The sequence below is a fragment of the Muscardinus avellanarius genome (genome assembly GCF_963383645.1).
Source record: "Muscardinus avellanarius genome assembly, chromosome: 15".
Lineage (NCBI taxonomy): Eukaryota > Metazoa > Chordata > Mammalia > Rodentia > Gliridae > Muscardinus > Muscardinus avellanarius.
In genome coordinates this window covers 26,372,972-26,390,509 of record NC_137801.1, presented here as the reverse complement: position 1 = coordinate 26,390,509, position 17,538 = coordinate 26,372,972, and the positions used below count along the sequence as shown (strand labels likewise).

The 17,538-nt window shown below is 45.0% G+C and overlaps 1 protein-coding gene and 1 pseudogene across 5 annotated transcripts in view; one reads left to right on the top strand and one right to left on the bottom strand.

Annotated features, from left to right (window-relative positions):
- Positions 1-11,479, bottom strand: part of BIRC6 (baculoviral IAP repeat containing 6) — a gene marked incomplete at both ends in the record, with an annotated part of 235,428 nt that extends 223,949 nt beyond the window's left edge. For all 4 annotated transcript variants that reach the window (XM_080711761.1, XM_080711762.1, XM_080711763.1 and 1 more), the window contains one exon: positions 11,146-11,479. In XM_080711761.1, coding sequence (XP_080567887.1) covers positions 11,146-11,479 — 334 coding nt within the window. The remainder of the gene's footprint in view (positions 1-11,145) is intronic.
- Positions 3,107-6,133, top strand: LOC308274374 (2-iminobutanoate/2-iminopropanoate deaminase-like; annotated as a pseudogene). Its single transcript has 2 exons — positions 3,107-3,220; positions 5,731-6,133. The product of its transcript is annotated as a 2-iminobutanoate/2-iminopropanoate deaminase-like (transcript).
- Positions 11,480-17,538: the final 6,059 nt, after the last annotated feature.

The following is a 17,538-nucleotide window of genomic DNA, read 5'->3' as shown; positions in this document are numbered from 1 at the left end:
ACTCCTATTTTGCAAATAGGGAACCTGGAAAAGAAATGTTAAGTAATATAGTTAAGACTGCAGTACTAAGTTGTTGTTGGTCCCCCCGCCCCCACACAAGTGTTGGGGATTGAACCCAGGGGCATTCTACTTCTGAGCTACACCCTCAGCACTATTTTTTATTCTTTATTTTGAAACAGGGTCTCACTAAGTAGCTGAGGCTGGCCCCAAACCTGCAATCCTATTTCAGGCTCCCAAGCACTGGGAATACAAGTGTACACCACTTCAGCCAGCTTCGGTCACTAAGTTTAAAAATATATAAAATAAAAAGCCAGGAATGAGCCAGGCACAGTGGCTCACCCTTTTAATCCTAGTACTTGGGAGAATCGCAAGTTTGCTGCCAGACTCAGCTACTTAGTGAGGCCCTCCACAACTTAGTGAAACCTTGCTTCAAAATAAGGAATAAATAATAAAAAACAGGAGTGGGGGTGTGGCTCAGAGGTAGAATACCTCTGATACCTGTGGATTCAATCTCCTGTACTGCAAATACATACATACATACATACATACATACATACATACATACATACGTAAAATAAATAAATAGCCAGAACTGGTGACACAGGCTTGTAATCCCAGTACTTGGGAGGCTGAGTCAGGAGGATCCAGGTTCATGGACAGACTCAGCTACTACTTAGTGAGGCTCTTTGCAACTCAGTGAGATCCTGTTTCAAAATAAAGGATAAAAAAATAAGGCTAGGATTGTACCTTGGAGGTGAAATGCTTCTGGGTTTCATCCTCCATACTGCCAAAAAAAAAAAAAAAAAAAAGCCAAGTGTGGTGGCACACTTGTAATCCCAGCATTTGGGAGTCTGAGGCAAGAGGACTGTGGTTCCCCAACAACCTCACCTACTTAGTGAGCCCCTTCGAAACTCAGTAAGACTCTGTTTCAAAAAAAAAAAAAGAATAAAAAAATAGGGCTGAGAGTGTAGCTCAGAGGTACAATGCCCCTTCATTCCATCCCCAGTACTGCAAAAAAATAATAAAAGTTAAAAACAAAACCAAGACCAGAGTATAGCTCAAAGGTAAAATGCCCTTCAGTTCAATCGCCAGTATCACAAAAAATAACCAGAAAGCATGATTGGAATCCAACCCAGTTGGAAACAAACTACTTCCTAACTAATGCTAAATTGCATGACCTAGCATTACCTAGAAAAGAAGACATATCTACATATATGAACAGTACAATCAAGTGGTATACATAACTTTTTAATTCCAAAATCTCAAAGTCCTCAAATAAACAAAAAAGATGCAAGTAAGCATGTGAAAAGGTGCTCAACATCCTATGCCATTAGAATTAGAAATTAAAGAGTCCCCATCAGAATGACCAAAATCTAAAACAACAATGCAGGTAATGATGGGAAGCCCAGAAATTCTCATTTATTGCTAATGAAAACATAAAATGAATGACACAGCCACCCTTGGGAGACAGTTTGGCAGTTTCTTAGAAAAATAAACATATTCTTAAATCATGATCCAGCAACTCAGCTCCTTAGAATTTACCAAATATACTGAAAACTTGCATTCTACTCTATCGTCCAATAGATTCCTATATGGTTACCCCACTCTTTATCCCCTTAGTCAAAGATGTGTTTCTGTGGGAAAGAAAGGAAGGTGGGTCACTTGCCCACCCACACAAAATCCTGCATACAAATGTTTATAGCAGCTTTATTTATATAACTGCCAAGACTTGGAAGCGGTCTTTCTAAACATAAATGGATTAAAAAAAAAACTAGAGTATATCTGTCAGTAAAATATTATTCAGCAATAAAAAATAAGCTATCAAACCATGAAAAGTCGCCAGGCGTCATGGCGCACGCTTGTAATCCCGATGCTTGGGAGGTGAAGACAGGAGGATCACACAGGTTCAAAGCCAGCCACGCTGGCTTAAGACACCCTGTTTCCAAATAAAATATAAAATAGGTCTGGGAGTGTAGCCCGAGAAGGGTTCCATCTCCAGTACCACCAAAAAGAAAGAAAGAAAGAAAGAAAGAAAGAAAGAAAGAAAGAAAGAAAGAAAGAAAGAAAGAAAGAAAGAAAGGAAGGTCATTGAAGAACCTAATTACTAAGTGAAAGAAGCCAATCAGAAAAATCTACATACTGTATGATTCCCACCAGGAAACTCTGAAAAAGTCAAAACTATGGAGACAACCCAGGCGTGGTGGCACACACTTGTAATCCCAGCACTTGGGAGGCTGAGACAGGAGGACTGCACAGGTTCGAAGCCAGCCTCAGCTACTTAGTGAGGCTCTCAGCAATTAAGTGAGACCCTGTTTCCAAATAAAGTATAAAATAGGTCTCAGAATATAGCCCACAGGTAGAAAAGCTCCTGGGTTCCACCCTCAGTACCACAAAAAATAAATAAATAAATAAATAAAATTTTAAATTTTAAAAAAACTATAGAGACAATAAAAAGATCAGTGGATACTGGGCGTGATGGCTCACGCTTGTAATATCAGCACTTGGGAGGCTGAGACAAGAGGATCTCACAGGTTCGAAGCCAGCCTCAGCTACTTAGTGAAGCTCTCGGCAACTAAGTGAGACCCTGTTTCCAAATAAAGTATAAAATAGGTCTGGGAGTATAGCCTGGAAGTAGAAAAGCCCCTGGGTTCCACCCCAGTACCACCAAAAAAAAAAAAAAAAAATCAGTGGATAGTGGATGCCTGAGGAGACAAAGGATGGAGCAGAGGAAATCTGGGGAAGTAAAACTATGTGGTATGATAGCATATTGGTAAATAATGTCATTATACAGTTGTCCAAACCTTCAGAATGTACAACACCTAATATAAACTATAGGCTCTGCATGGTGATTTTTTTTTTTTTCTCTTGCTACTAGGGATTGAACCTAGGGCCAGTCTATCTCCACCATACATTCCAGACCTTTTTATGTTTTCATTTTGAAACAGGGTCTCACTAGGTTGCTGAGAGTATCTTTATGTTGCTGAGGCTGTCCTCAAACCTGTGATCCTGTCTCACCCTCCCCTCCCAAGTACTGGGATCACAGGTGTGTGCCACCAGACCTGGCTGATAATAAAGTAGGTTCATCTACTGTCACAAATATACCACTATGGTGAACACCATGTTGATAGCAGGAGAGGTTGCGGAAGTGTGGGGGCAAAAGATACATGGGAACTCTGTACTTCTGCTCAATCTTGCTGTGAACCTAAAAATTGCTCTAAAAGTAAGGTCTACTTTTAGCCAGGCACAGACCCCAACTATAATCCCAGTATGTGGGAGGCTGGGACTGGAAGATCATCCTGCCACAGCAACTTAAGAGAGATCCTTAGCAACTTAGCAAGACCCTGTTTCAAAAATAAATGAGTTGGGCATGGTGGCACATACTTGTAATCCCAGTACTTGGGAAGCTGAGACAAAAGGATTGCACAGGTTCGAAGCCAGCCTCAGCTACTTAATAAGGAAGGCTCTCAGCAACTCAGTGAGACCTTGTTTCCAAATAAAATAGGTCTGGGAGTGTAGCCCAAAGGTAGAAAGCCCCTGGGTTCCATCCCCAGCACCACACACACACACACACACACACACACACACACACACACAAAGCCCCTGGGTTCAATCCCTAGCCCCCCCCCACAAAAAAAGGAGCTGTAGGTTTTCTCAGTGATGCCTCCCTGTGGGTTCAATCCCCACTACTATACATAAAAAGAAAAATTCAAGAACTGTCTTTATTTACCAATTAACTATGAAAAAAAGCATTTCATTTCCTTTCATTTCATATACTCACTGGTATACACGCATCAAATCAAAAAAATCTGAGTGGAGCCAGGCTTGGTGGTGCACACCTGTCCCAGTACTTGGAAAACTGAGACAGGAGGATCACAGATTCAAGGATAGCCTCAGCAAGTAGTGAAACTCTCATCAACTTAGTAAGACTCTCTTTCAAAAATGACAATAGGGCTGGGGGTGTAGCTTGGAGAAAGAATGCCCCTGGATTCAGTCTCCAGGACCAGTATCTCTGAGTGGAGTCAGACATGGTGTCACATTCCTGTAACCCCAGTACTTAGAAGGCCGAGAAGGGAAGATGGCAGGTTCAAGGCCTCAGCAACTTACTGAGGCCCTCAGCAACTTAGAAGGACCATTTCAAAAAATAATAATAATTAAAATTAAAAGGGCTGGGGGTATAGTTCAGAGGTAGAATGCCAATCCCCAGAACCAACATTCAATACCACGTATCACCAAAACACACAAAACAATGTTTTGAGTAAATATTTTGCACAAGGCATTCCAAGGAGGGAATAAAAGCAAGTGCAAAAGCTGCCTTCCCATAGAAGCTTGAAATATAAGAAAACACACGTATTTACAAAAAGCTAAATAAAACAAAATTTAAATGTTTGAGACAGCAAGGGCCAGGCGTGGTGGTGCCTAGTAATCCCAGTACTTGAGAGGCTAAGACAGAAGAATCGCGCAGGTTCAAAGCCAGCCTCAGTTAGTGAGGCTCTTAGCAACTTAGTGAGACTGTTTCCAAATAAAATATAAAATAGGTCTAGGAATGAGCCCGAAGGTAAAAAGCCCCTGGATTCCATCCCCAGTACCCAAAAAAAAAAAAAAAAAATTCAGGACAGCAAACAGTAAGATGCCAAATAGACATTAAGAGCAGCCAAACATAGCAGTGCACATCTGTAATTACAGTATTTCGAAGGCTGAGACAGGAGAATCACAGGTTTTAGGACAGCCTCAGAAATGTAATGAGACCCTGTTCAAAATTTTAAAAAAAAATAAGATATTGTTGGGATATACTTCATAGGTTGAACACCAGCCAGGCATGGTGGCACATGCTTGTAATCCCAGTACTTGGGAGGCTGAGACAGGAGGATCACAGGTTCACAGCCAGCCTCAGCAAGTAGTGAGACTCTTATCAACCTAGCAAGACCCTGTTTCAAAAATTAAAAATAAAATAGGGCTGGGAGTATAGCTTGAAAGTAGAATGCCTCTGACTGTAAGTGGGCACAGTGTTGTGTATTCTGGAATTTTCATCATGCCTTAACATCTGAATTTTTACAACTGATATTGGAAGTATGGGACTAAAAATAAAAATAGGAAGCCAGGCATGGTGGCACACGCTTGTAATCCCACCATTCAGGAGGCTGAGACCAGAGGATCACAATTCAGGGAAGCTTCAGCTACTTACTGAGGCCCTCTGCAACTTAGTGAGACTGTTTCAAAATAAAGAATGCAAAATAGGGCAGGGGGAGTAGCCCTGAGGTCGAATGTCACTGGGTTCCATCCCCAGACCCACAAAAAATAAATACATAAATAAATAAAAATAGGTAGAACTCCTCAGGGTTTAATCCCTAGTACCACACCAGAAAAAAGAAAAAAGACTAACAGGACAATCTGTGCTTATTAGTTTGTTTCTGGCTACAGGGATCAGAAAGTTAAAGATATGCACTAGGAGCCGGACATGGTGGCACATGCTTGTAATCCCAGCATCTAGGAGGCTGAGACAGGATGATCGCAGTTTACGGACAGCCTCAGCTACTTAGTGAGGCCCTTTGCAACTCAGTGAGACCCTGTTTCAAAATAAAGAATAAAAAATAGGGCTGGGGGGTTCAGCTCGGAGGGAGAATGCCCCTGGGTTCCATGCCCAGTAACACCCCCCCAAAAAAAAGTCCATGGGGTGAGAAGCCAGCAAGGCTCAAGCAAGGTCTTCTACTTAGGGAAGAGCCGTGAGCCAAGTTGTCCCTGGTCAGAAAGGTGATTAGCACCTCAAAAGCCCCTGGGGCCATTGTTCCCTAGAGTCAAGCAGTGTTAATCAACAGGACCCTTTACATCTCAGGACAAGTAGGCAGGGACCCTTCAAGTGGACAGCTTGTGCCAGGAGAGGTAGCAGAAGAAGCTAAACAAACCCTTAAAAACATTGGTGAAATTCTGAAAGCTGCAGGCTGTGACTTCACTAATATGGCCAAAACAACGTTTTTGCTGGCTGACAAATGACTTCAATACTGTCAATGAAGTCTATAAACAGTATCTCAAGGGTAATTTTCCTGCTGGAGCTGCTTACCAGGTTGCTGCTTTGCCCATGTGAAGCCATGATGAGCCTGAAGCAGTAGCTGTCCAAGGACCTCTCACAACATCGTGACTGTAAGTGGGCACAGTGTTGTGTATTCTGGAATTTTCATCATGCCTTAACATCTGAATTTTTACAACTGATATTGGAAGTATGGGACTAAAATATCTGAAATTATCATGGAAATACTGTATCAAAGGGTGATCTGACAGATAATACAGTTACTGATACTATAAATTACACTTATGTACACTCAGACTAACTGAATGTGGAAAAAGAGACACTCATTACATAGTTACTCAAACACATTAAAGGGAAAACAACATGTAGGAAAGATGAGTTACTGCTTCTAAGAAATCATCAAACGCACGTCTAGCGCAATTAAATCTAATTAATTTAATGATGTGAAATATTTAGTTCTTGTATTAAGATATGATTCTGCTTTTGAGTAAATACTCAAATTTGAGTAACAGAAGTAAAGAAGAAAGTAGACCAAAATTTTATATAGATATTTTTCTAATGGAAATCAAAGACATGCAGATTTTTAAAATAATAAGTCTAAGCCGGGCGTGGTGGCGCACGCTTGTAATCCCCGCGCTTGGGAGGTGGAGACAGGAGGATCTCGCAGGTTAGAAGCCAGCCGCGCTGGCTTAAGAGACCCTGTTTCAAAAACATAAAGTAGGTCTAGGAGTGTAGCCCGGAGGTAGAAGAGTTTCCAGGAACCCCAGTACCACCAAAAAAATAAATAAAATAATAATAATAATAATAAGAAGAAGAAGAAGAAGAAGAAGAAGAAGAAGAAGAAGAAGAAGAAGAAATAAGAAGTAGTAGTAGTAGTAGTAGTAGTCTGGGGTGGTAGCTTGGGGATAGAATGCCCCTTGGTTCCACCCCCAGTACTGCAAAAAAATAAATAAATATATATATATGCTTTAGGTCTTGAAAAATGAGTAAAATTTGCCTGATTGGCTACAGGGAACTAATGCATTCCAAGAAGAACAAAAGTATTTCAGTTAGGAAAGAAAATCAAAATGGATCGACCTCACAAAACAAATCAGAGAGAAAAGACCAGAGATTGGAAGAGGCCAGATCATGGAGGTTGTTGAATAAGCCTCTGAAATATTCATTCTTCAATACTGTTAACAAGGGCCAGGCATAGTGACACATGCTTGTAATCCCAGCATTCAGGAGACAGAGATTGGAGGGTTCGCAGACAGCCTCAGCATACTTAGCGAAGCCCTTCCCAAATCAGTGAGACCCTGTTTCAAAAATAAAAAGACTAAAAAATAGGGCTGAGCCGGGCGTGGTGGCACATGCTTGTAATCCCCGTGCTTGGGAGGCAGAGACAGGAGGATTGCACAGATTCGAAGCCAGCCTCGCTGGCTTAAGAGACCCTGTTTCCAAATAAAAATATAAAAAATAGCTGTCTGGGAGTGTAGCCCAGAGGTGGAAGGGTTTCCAGGAACCCCAGTACCACCAAAAATATAGGGCTGAGGGTGTAGCTCGAAGGTTGAATGCCCCTGGGTTCCATTCCCGTACCGCAAAAAAAAAAAAAAAAAAAAATGCTGTCAACAGAACAAATACTTGCCTAACCTATGCGAACCTCCTGATAACTCTTAGTCAAGTGTATTTAGAAATGTCTTACATCAAATATAGACCATTTGAAGACAAACCCTACTAGACATACTGTTTGTGTGTGTGTGTGTGTGTGTGTGTGTGTGTGTGTGTGTGTGTGTTACTGAGGGTAAAACCCAGGGGCTTTTCTACCTCTGGACTATACTCCCAGATCTATTTCTATACTTTATTTGGAAACAGGGTCTTACTAAGTTGCCGAGATTTTCACTAAGTAGCTGAGCCTGGCTTCGAACCTGTGTGATCCTCCTGTCTCAGCCTCCCAAGCACAGGGATCACAAGCTTGTGCCACCATGCCCGGCTTACTAGGCATACTTTAAAAAAAAAACATCTTAAATAGGGCGTGGTGGTGCAAGCTTGTAATCCCAGCATTTGGGGAGGCTGAGACCAGACAGTCATGGTTTGAGAGCAGCCTCAGCTACTTAGTGAGACCCTGTTTCAAAATAAAGAATAAAAAATAGGGCAGGGAGTGTAGCTGGGAGGTCAAATGCCCCTGGGTTCCATCCTCAGACCCACAAAAAAAAAAAAAAAATCATCATCTTTACCACCCAATTGAATATATTTACAAACAATTCTTGCTCCAATCCTTTGACTTCCAATCAACCCTAACAGACTATTCATAACCCCATATATCCCATGCACTAGTCTATCACCCAATAAAACTCTATGTGGTCACCCCACTCTTTACCCCCTCAGACAATGATGTCTTTCTCTGGGGTAGAAAGGAAGGTGGCTCATTGCCCATGAAATGAAAAGAGGGGGTGGTTATGTTAGGACCATGATCGACTACTGGCACCTTTTCCCCAACTCTATTTTTAAGACTGTCACCCGCTATTAACAAAAACAAACCTATTAAATACCTACATGTTCCAGGCTAAACATAATGCAGAATTCTCTCCCCAATCATCTCAAAATATTACATACACAAAACGCTATACAACCTCTGGTAATTATTAATAATACACTTCAGTTCTTACCTATCAAATGTTTCAGAATTTATCCATTGCTACTTTCAGCCTTCTCCTATAATTTTATTCTTTTTAGCCATAAACTCCTGTACATACTCAATCCTCATGCATGGGCATCTGCAATGATATCCAATCTCACACCTTTCTAATTAACAAATGCCCCAAAATACCCCAACTAAATTATCCCAAATCGGTACCATGTTTTATGCATCTACCTTTACAATTTGCATTATGAACCTAAAACCCTCCTCTTTATTAGTCTAACATTAAATGAGTTTTTTTCTTCATCTCCATGTACAGGCACATAAATGTATAGTCATTTTAACAAATCCTGATGTTCTCAAGCATGGCCTCTATCAACATAAAACCAACCCTAATGAAATTCCTCTTGCTAATCAAAATACTTGAATATTTTATTAGTATGATTTTCTGCAGAAATCCTAGTATATTTACTATAATACCCTTTATTCTGAGTTAAAATCATCAAAAATAATTAGACATAAAAGATACAAAAATATACTAAAAGGCTTAGACACATACAAAACTTATAAAACCAAATTAAGGGTAATTTATGGGAGAGGGTTAGAGGAATCCAGGAGGGACATAGAGAATGCCTCTAATCGTAATGTCACGTTACACTGAGTTGGGAATATGTGGTCGTTCGCTTAACTATTCTTTATTCCTTTTCATATTTAAAATATTTGTGGGTTTTTTAAATATAATAGAGGTTGAACCTAGAGGTAATCTGCTTCCCAGCCACATTCCCACCCCTATTCTTGTTTTTTATTTTGAAATTGCTGAGGCTGGTCTCAAACCAGCCATCCTCCTGACTCAGCCTCCCAAGTACTGAGATTGCAAGCATGCACCACCACACCCGCCTGAAATATTTGTTTTTTAGTAAAAAAAATTATCCAAGCCAGGCATGGTGGTGCTCGCCTGCCCCTAATTCCAGTACATGAGAAGCTAAAACTGGAGGACTGCAGGTTCAAGACCAGCCTTCCAATTTAGGAAACAGCAATCTCGCGAGATCCTGTTTCAAAACAAAACAATAAAGGGCTGGGGCATACCTCGGAGGCGGAATGCCCCTGGGTTCAATCCCCTGTACTACAAAGAAAAAAGAAAAAGCGCCTATCCAGTTACTAATGAGGATTTTCCTCTCATACAGTGACAGCTGTTATGTGCAAGGTGCAGTTGATGGTTGCTACATCTGTGAAACCCTTCCCCTCCTTTTACCTAAGCCAAAAAAGAGAAAAATTACAAGCCTAACATCCAAAACTTTCTCTTAGACATATCTCTTGGATATATTCCAGGTTTATATTTTGTAACCATATACATGCCAGTTCTCTCCCCAAGTCTCACATTAAATAAATTAGCACCTCTAATTTCATCTTTGTATCCCTAAATTGCCATTTGCTCTCATAAATGCCTTACTACTCACAGTGCACCTTCTCAGGGGCTAAATGCACTTGTATACATTATACCTCGGTGCATGAGTCTAACTCATATTAACTTTTCAATCTCAACCTGTAAGGTCTAAATTGAGACACTCATCATTTTAACTGCCAATGAAATACCACCTCAGCCAAAAGTAACTAAGCCGGGACAACTCCAAAGCACTCCGGTCGGTTCCCTGAGCGTTCACTTCTGCATTCGCAAAGTCCTATCCCTGGACCAACGTATACACCACCCACAATACTCTCCTCCAATGCCGACACTCAGACATACCTCCAAATTCCAATTTTAGGCTGGCTGTGATAAGACAGCTCGAGTGTCTGAAGTTTCACTTAATTACAAACCCCAAGATGCCTGTATTTCATACACAGCAGTTCCTGTGCTTCTTGTCGGTAAAAGTTGGGAAGCCCAGAGCTAGGGATCCAGGTCTAGTCTTCCACGCAGTCCGCTAGGAGTCCTCCAGTCGCAGACAGAATAGTTCAGGCAGCTGGCCCGCCTACTTCCTCCCCGCCCCCACCCCAGGCCCACCCCGCCCCCACCGCAGGCGCGAAGCCCGCCAGAGCCCGGCACCTGCGGGACCTTCGAACAGCCGGCCGGCCAGCTCTCTCCGGGAACCGAGAGCTAGGGAGCCGGCCCGGACGCCCGCGCCCCTCGCCTCGGGCCACCATCCTCTCCGCCCGGATCGGCCCTGCCCGCCTTGCGCTCTAGCTCCACGGGGCGCGGGACCGACACCTTCCCCGCCGCCCGAGCGGGGGCCTGGCCTTCCAGCGCCGAGTTCCGAGGACCGAGCCAGACCGGACGCTCGGGGACCCACAGGCAACTCCCACCCCTCCCGGCTCCCCGATCTCCCCGTCCCAGCCGCTGCCACCGACAGCCGCGGCCCCGGGTCCTCCTCCGGCGGCTTCCGGGCCTGCCCGCCAGCCGCGCCCGGGCCCAGGAGGCCGAGCCCCGGGGCTGGGCGGCTTCCCGCCCGACCTCCGCCGCCGGCTCCTCCCGCGGCCCGCCCGGCCCCCGCCCGGCGTGCGGCTCACTCACCGCTGAGCGCCGAGGCCTGCAGGGTGGCCCCCGAGGTGCCGTCGATGACTTTGATGGTCCCGCGGCTGGTGACGGCCAGGATGGCGTTGAGCGCCGGGTGGTAGGAGAGGCTGTGCAGCCCGTCGGCGTCGCAGCGCATGCAGCCGTCCCGCAGCACCAGCCACTCCGAGACCCCGGCCGCGCCCGCCCCGGCTCCCGCCGCCGCCGAGGAGCAGCCGGGGCCCGAGGCCGCCGCAGCCGCAGCCGCCATCTTCCGGCCTGCGCTCAGCACAATCACACTGGGAAGCGGCTCAGTGACAGTCCCGGGAGGTGCAGCGCCGCCGCCAGTCACCATCCGGGGCCAGGGGGCAAGCGGAGCGCGTTAGCCGGAAGTGAAGTCAGGCGCCCGCACGCACGCGGGACGTCGGCCGCCGGGCCCGAGGGGCGGGGCGGGAGGGCGGGGCCGGGGCGGGGCTTCGGCCGGCCGCGCGTGCGCAGCGGGGCGCGCGCGTGCCACGCGCCGCGGGCCCGGCGTTCTGCGCGTCCGCAACGTCCCAGTCTGCGCCTGCGAGTCCGGGGAGCGGCCGCGGAGCGAGTTCCGCTCCTCGCGGAGGGCGGGAGCCGAGCCCCGGGCACTTCCGCTGGGCCGGATCCCGCCGGTGCGCCCCGTCTGGACGCCCCGAGGCCGCCGGTCCCGCCCGCGCCCAGCCTCCGCTCCAGTCGGAGCATGAACGGATCTGGGCCTTGAGTCTGGATTTGAAAGAAAAGAATGGGCCCGGCAGACCTCGTTGGCGCTCCTTATTTCCAGTCCGTACTGTTGAACCAAAGTGCCAGAAATGAGGTTCTGGAGGGAAATAGGTTTCGTTTCTCCATCCTCATTCCAAATAACTTAGGTGAATAGGTCTTTGTGGGAATGAAGGACTCGAAAGGACTCCGGTCAGTTCCTTCTTTGGGGAATGACTTTTAAACTTTTTATTTTAAAATGGCTATCAGACTCACAGTTGCTAATACAGACCTCAGTGTTCCCCCAAATCTGTCTAAGGCTGAGAAGCACAGTAGACAAACCCAAACTGAAGTTCGTTGTGTAACTGGAACTCCTCGGAGATCGTACGGGAGGCCCAGTTACCCTTCAACCAGTTCCCCTCAGTGTTGCATATTGTATAATCAAAACAATCTCAGAAGCAGGGATTTTGTATTGGATGTGTGTACGCTTCAATGTCTTTTTTTTTTTTTTCCTGCAGTACTGGGGTGGAACCCAGGAGCATTCTAACTCCGAGTCACACCCCCAGAGCCCCTCTTCTTTTTTGTTTTGAAATAGGGTCTAAGTTGCAAAGGTCCTCACTAAGTAGCTGAGGCCGGCCACGAACCTGTGATCCTCTTGCCTCTGCCTCCCAAGTACTCGGATTACAAGCATTCACCAACACACCCAGTTCCAATGTTATTTTATCACATGTAAGTTCATGCACTATAATTAAAATTCAGAACTGTCAACCGGGCATGGTGACGCAGGTTTGTAATCCCAGAACTTGGGAGGCTGAGAAAGGAGGATTCCAGGTACAAAAACAACCTCAGCAAGTAGTGACACTCTTATAAACTTAGCAAGACCCTGTTTAAAAATAAAAATAGGGCTGAGGGTGTACCTCGAAGGTAGAGTGCCCCTGGATTCAATCCCCAGTGCCACACACATACACAAAAAAAAGAAAAAATTCAAATTATATATGTATATATTTTTTCTGCAGTACTGGGGGTTGAACCCAGGGGCATTTTACCTCCAAGCTGTACCCCTAGCCTTTTTTTATTCTTTATTTTGAAACAGGGTCTCACTAAGTTGCATAGGGCCTCACTAAGTAGCTGAGGCTGGCCACGAATCTGTGATCCTCCTATCAATCCCCCTATCTCTGCCTTCCAATTACTGGGATTACAAGCGTGAGCCACCAGGCCCAGCTTACAAACTTTATATTCTGATTGTTTTAGTATTTTTACATTATCTTAGAACATTTTAGTTTCCTTTTCCTTAAAAAAAAAAAATCACCTTCGGAGGCTCAGACAGGAGGATCACAGGTTCGTAGCCAACCTCAGAAACTTAGCAAGCCCTCCACAACTTAGTAAGACTCTGTTTCTAAAAACGAAAAAAATATAAGGCTGGGTGTGTAGCTCAGAGGTAGAATGCCCCTGGATTCAATCCCCAACACCACCACCCCCAAAATCACAATGTAGTTATGAAGATCAAAATCACGCCTAAGTGTAGAAAAGTACCCACAACAGACTAGGTGCCCCATGAAAGTTAAAGAAGTTAATCACAGCCAGGCGTGGTGGCACTCGCTTGTAATCCCAGCATTCAGGAGGCTGAGATTGGAGGTTCGCGGTTCAAGGACAGCCTCAGCTACTTAGTGAGGCCCTCTGCAACTCAGTGAGACCCTGTTTCAAAATAAAGAATAAAAAAACTAGGGCAGAGGGTGTAGTTCAGAGGTCAAATCCCCCTGGGTTCCATCCCCAGATCCGCAAAATGTAAAAAAAAAAAAAAAAAAAAGAAGTTAATCACCTCACATTCCTACAAACTTCCTTAGGAAATAAATACTAATGGATTAAATCTGCTTATTCACACGTAAAGTTATATAATCCCTGTGTGTATGTACACATATAAACTATGCAATATAAAAAAAAAATGAAGAACCTCAAGTATGAAAGTCTAAGTGATTATTTTATTTTTGGGTGGGTTTTGTTTTGTTTGCAATACTGGGGATTGGACCTAGGGGCCTTCTACCTCCAAGCTACACCCCCTGCCCTATTTTTTCTTCTTCTTTTTTTTTTTTTTTTGCGAGTTTGGAGATGGAACCCAGGGGCATTTGACCTCCGAGCTACACCCCCTGCCCTATTTTTTATTCTTTATTTTGAAACAGGGTCTCACTAAGTTGCAGAGGGCCTCACTAAGTAGCTGAGGCTGTCCCCAAACCCAGATCTTCTGGTCTCAGCCTCCCGAATGCTGGGATTACAAGCGTGCGCCACCACACCCTGCTTATTTTTTATTCTTTATTTGAAACAAGGTCTCACATAATTGAGGAGGGCTTCACTAAGTAGCTGAGGCTGTCCGCAGTCCGTGATACTCCTGTCTCAGCCTCCCGAATGCTGGGATTACAAGCGTGTGCCACCACACCTGGTTTGAAACAGTTTCTTAAATCAATAGGACATAAGTAGAAAGGTGGTCATTTCAAAGTGTTCTCAGGCTAAGCAGTAGCACACACTTATGATCCCAGTACTTATTACTGGGTTGAATCCCCAGTACCAAAAAAAAATGTTCTCAAGATCCCTTTTTGCCCAAGCATGGTGGCGCATACTTGTAATCCCAGCATTTGGGAGGCTGAGACAAGAGGATTGCGGTTTGAGGACAGCCTCAGCTGCTACTTAGTGAGGCCCTCTGCAACTCAGTGAGACCTTTTTTCAAAATAAAGAATAGCCGGGCATCGTGGCGTGCGCTTATAATCCCCACGCTTGGGAGGTGGAGACAGGTGTGCTGGCTTAAGAGACCCTGTTTCCAAATTAAAATATTTAAAAAATAGGTCTGGGAGTGTAGCCCGGAGGTAGAAGGGTTTCCAGGAACCCCAGTACCACCAAATAAAATAAAATAAAATAAAGAATAAAAGATAGGGCTGGGGTATAGCTTGGAGGTAGAATGCCCCTATGTTCCATCCCCAGTATTGGAAAGAAAGAGAAAGAGAGAACTGATTGAATTACCCAAACTTAACCATTTGGAACCTAAAAATAAAAAAGAATTAAAAGATCCCTTTTTGGCCAGTTGTTTGTTTGTTTGTTTGTTTGTTTACTTACTGTTTTTGTGATATTGGAGATTGAACCCAGGGGCATTCTACCTCAGAGTTATACTCCCAGGCCTATTTCTTTATTTTGAAATAAGGTCTCACTAACTTGCTATGGGCCTAGCTACACTGCTGAGACTGGCCTCAAAACGGTGATCCTCCTGTCTCAACCTCCCAAGTATTGGGATTACAGGCACATACCACCGAGCCAGTTTGGCCAACTGTTCTTCATTCTGAAAGATTTCCCTGAATAGGCCCTTCAGTGAAAATCAAGCCCCCATCTTACTGACAGAGAAAACTAGAATTTTGATCACTAAATTTAAACTAAGTGTACATTTTTATTCAGTACCAGGAATTGAACCCAAGGGCATTGTACCTGTAAACTACACCCTCAACCCTATTTTATTCTTTTTTTTTTTTTTTTTTTTTTTTGCGGGTCTGGGGATGGAACCCAGGGCATTTGACCTCCGAGCTACACCCCCTGCCCAATTTTTTATTCTTTATTTTGAAATAGGGTCTCATTGAGTTGTGGAGGGTCTCACTAAGTAGCTGAGATTGGCTTCAAACCTGTGCTCCTCCTGTCTCAGCCTCCCAAGTACTGGTATTACAAGTATGCGCCCAAACGCTCGGCCATCAGTGTACTTTATTTTCTTTTTTAATAACCACATATGGCTGTTTACTTCATACGGGGCTCTGTACAAAATATTTACACATATTCTCTACAGAATAAATAAATCACCCGAAGGTACGCAGACCGTGCTTTCTTCTCAGTGATGAATCCTGTTGTGAGCAAGGCTAATGAGAAAACTGTTCCCCTTAGGCCACAGCACAAGCAAAGATCACCCGCTTCCTGGGACCCAGAGCTGCAGCCTTGACTCCCCCCCACCGCCCCTCTTGCCACCAGTTGACAAGCAAGTCGAGTGCTTGTGGCTGGAGGCACGATGCTGTCACCCGCTGGAGAGAAGGCAAGACACACATGCCATGGGAGAAAACTGGGAACGCTGCCTCATCACCCCTGGACCCTGGAAGAATTTTGCTTTATCCTGATGAATCTACCACTCACTAACACATCTGTGCCACACTCACCCCACATGGGGCTCCTGCTGTGGAGTGGGCTGCCACTTGGAGTCTTCTTTTCTTTCCCCCGCTACAGAAGGCTGAACCTAGGGGCATTCTACTTCTGAGCCAAACCCCAGCCCTATTTCATTTTTTTATTTTGAGACAGGGCCTTGCCAGGTTGCTGAGGTGGCCTGCAAAACTGCAATCCTCTTTCTCAGCCCCCAAGTACCAGGATTACAGGTGTGTACCACCATAATTGGCTACTTAGAGCTTTTTTTTTTTTCTTTTTTGGTTTTAAAGTGTTTAGTGTGACTCAGCGTAGACACCTAAGCGCCCTAGACTCATGGCTGCCTGGCACGCTGAGCCCCCCACTGTACACAGTGGGCACATGGCAGGACATGGAGGTTTGGCCATCATGGGCGGAGTGATTTCAGTATGTTCACTTTAGGAAATCACCTGCCAAGGGCACCATGTCCAGGAAAGATCAGGGAAATGAAAGTACACAGCTGCTTCATCAATTTTTTTTAAAGTTTTTTTTTTTTGCCTATTTTTGTATTATTAAATTGTCACTCGTTTTATTTATTTATTTTTTTTTTTGTGGTACTGGGGGTGGAACCCAGGGGCTTTTCTACCTCCGGGCTATACTCCCAGCCCTATTTTATACTTTATCTCGAAACAGAGTCTCACTAAGTTGCTGAGAACCTCACTGAGTAGCTGAGGCTGGCTTCGAACCTGTGCGATCCTTCTGTCTCAGCCTCCCAAGCTCTGGGATTACAAGCGTGCGCCACAACGCCTGGCTTAGGAACTATTATTTTAAAAGTGAGATTATTTTACAGATTAGGAGTCTATAATTCCAAAAATAGTAATAGAAGTGTCTAAGTATTGTCATGTGGCTTGTAAGAGAAAAGGAGAGAAGAAATAAAGCAAAGCAAACCAGTCTAGGTAACTAATATTCCTCCCTGCCGGACTGGAAATGCTCCACATGATTTCTCAGCTGAAAATAAGAATTTAACTAGTGACCTGGTTCATGTCTGTCTGACTTCTGACCAGCTACCGAAGCTGCTGTTCAAAGGGCCCACCTGCCTCCCAGGCGAGAGTCCTCTCCCTCGTGCTCTCATTCCAAGGCCTAACTCCCTCAGCGGCGGCCTCTCCTCCTTTGTCTGTGTAGAGGAGACAGAGCTCGAGGAGTCATGAGGAGGGCATTCTGGGATCCAGCTAGGGAACTCCAGGCCCGGAGGTTCCCAGGGCAGCTAGGAAGGAACCTAACCCTAACCCTAACCCTAGCCCACTTCTTCCAACCTGAGGGGTCGGCAGGGTGCGCACTGTGGTCCCCTGGACAGGGAATGCTACGCCCAGGCCTTGGGCTGCCATGTCAGAATGCCTCTGTTACCGGCTTATGAAGCCAAGGCAAACATGGACAGGCAGGCAAGGGCGGCAGGAAGAGAACCCTTGACAGAAACCTTTTAATCAAAGAAAGCCCATCTCCCAGCTCTCCCATGCAAGGGCGAGACCACGATGCACTGAGGATGCGGCTCCTTGGGCT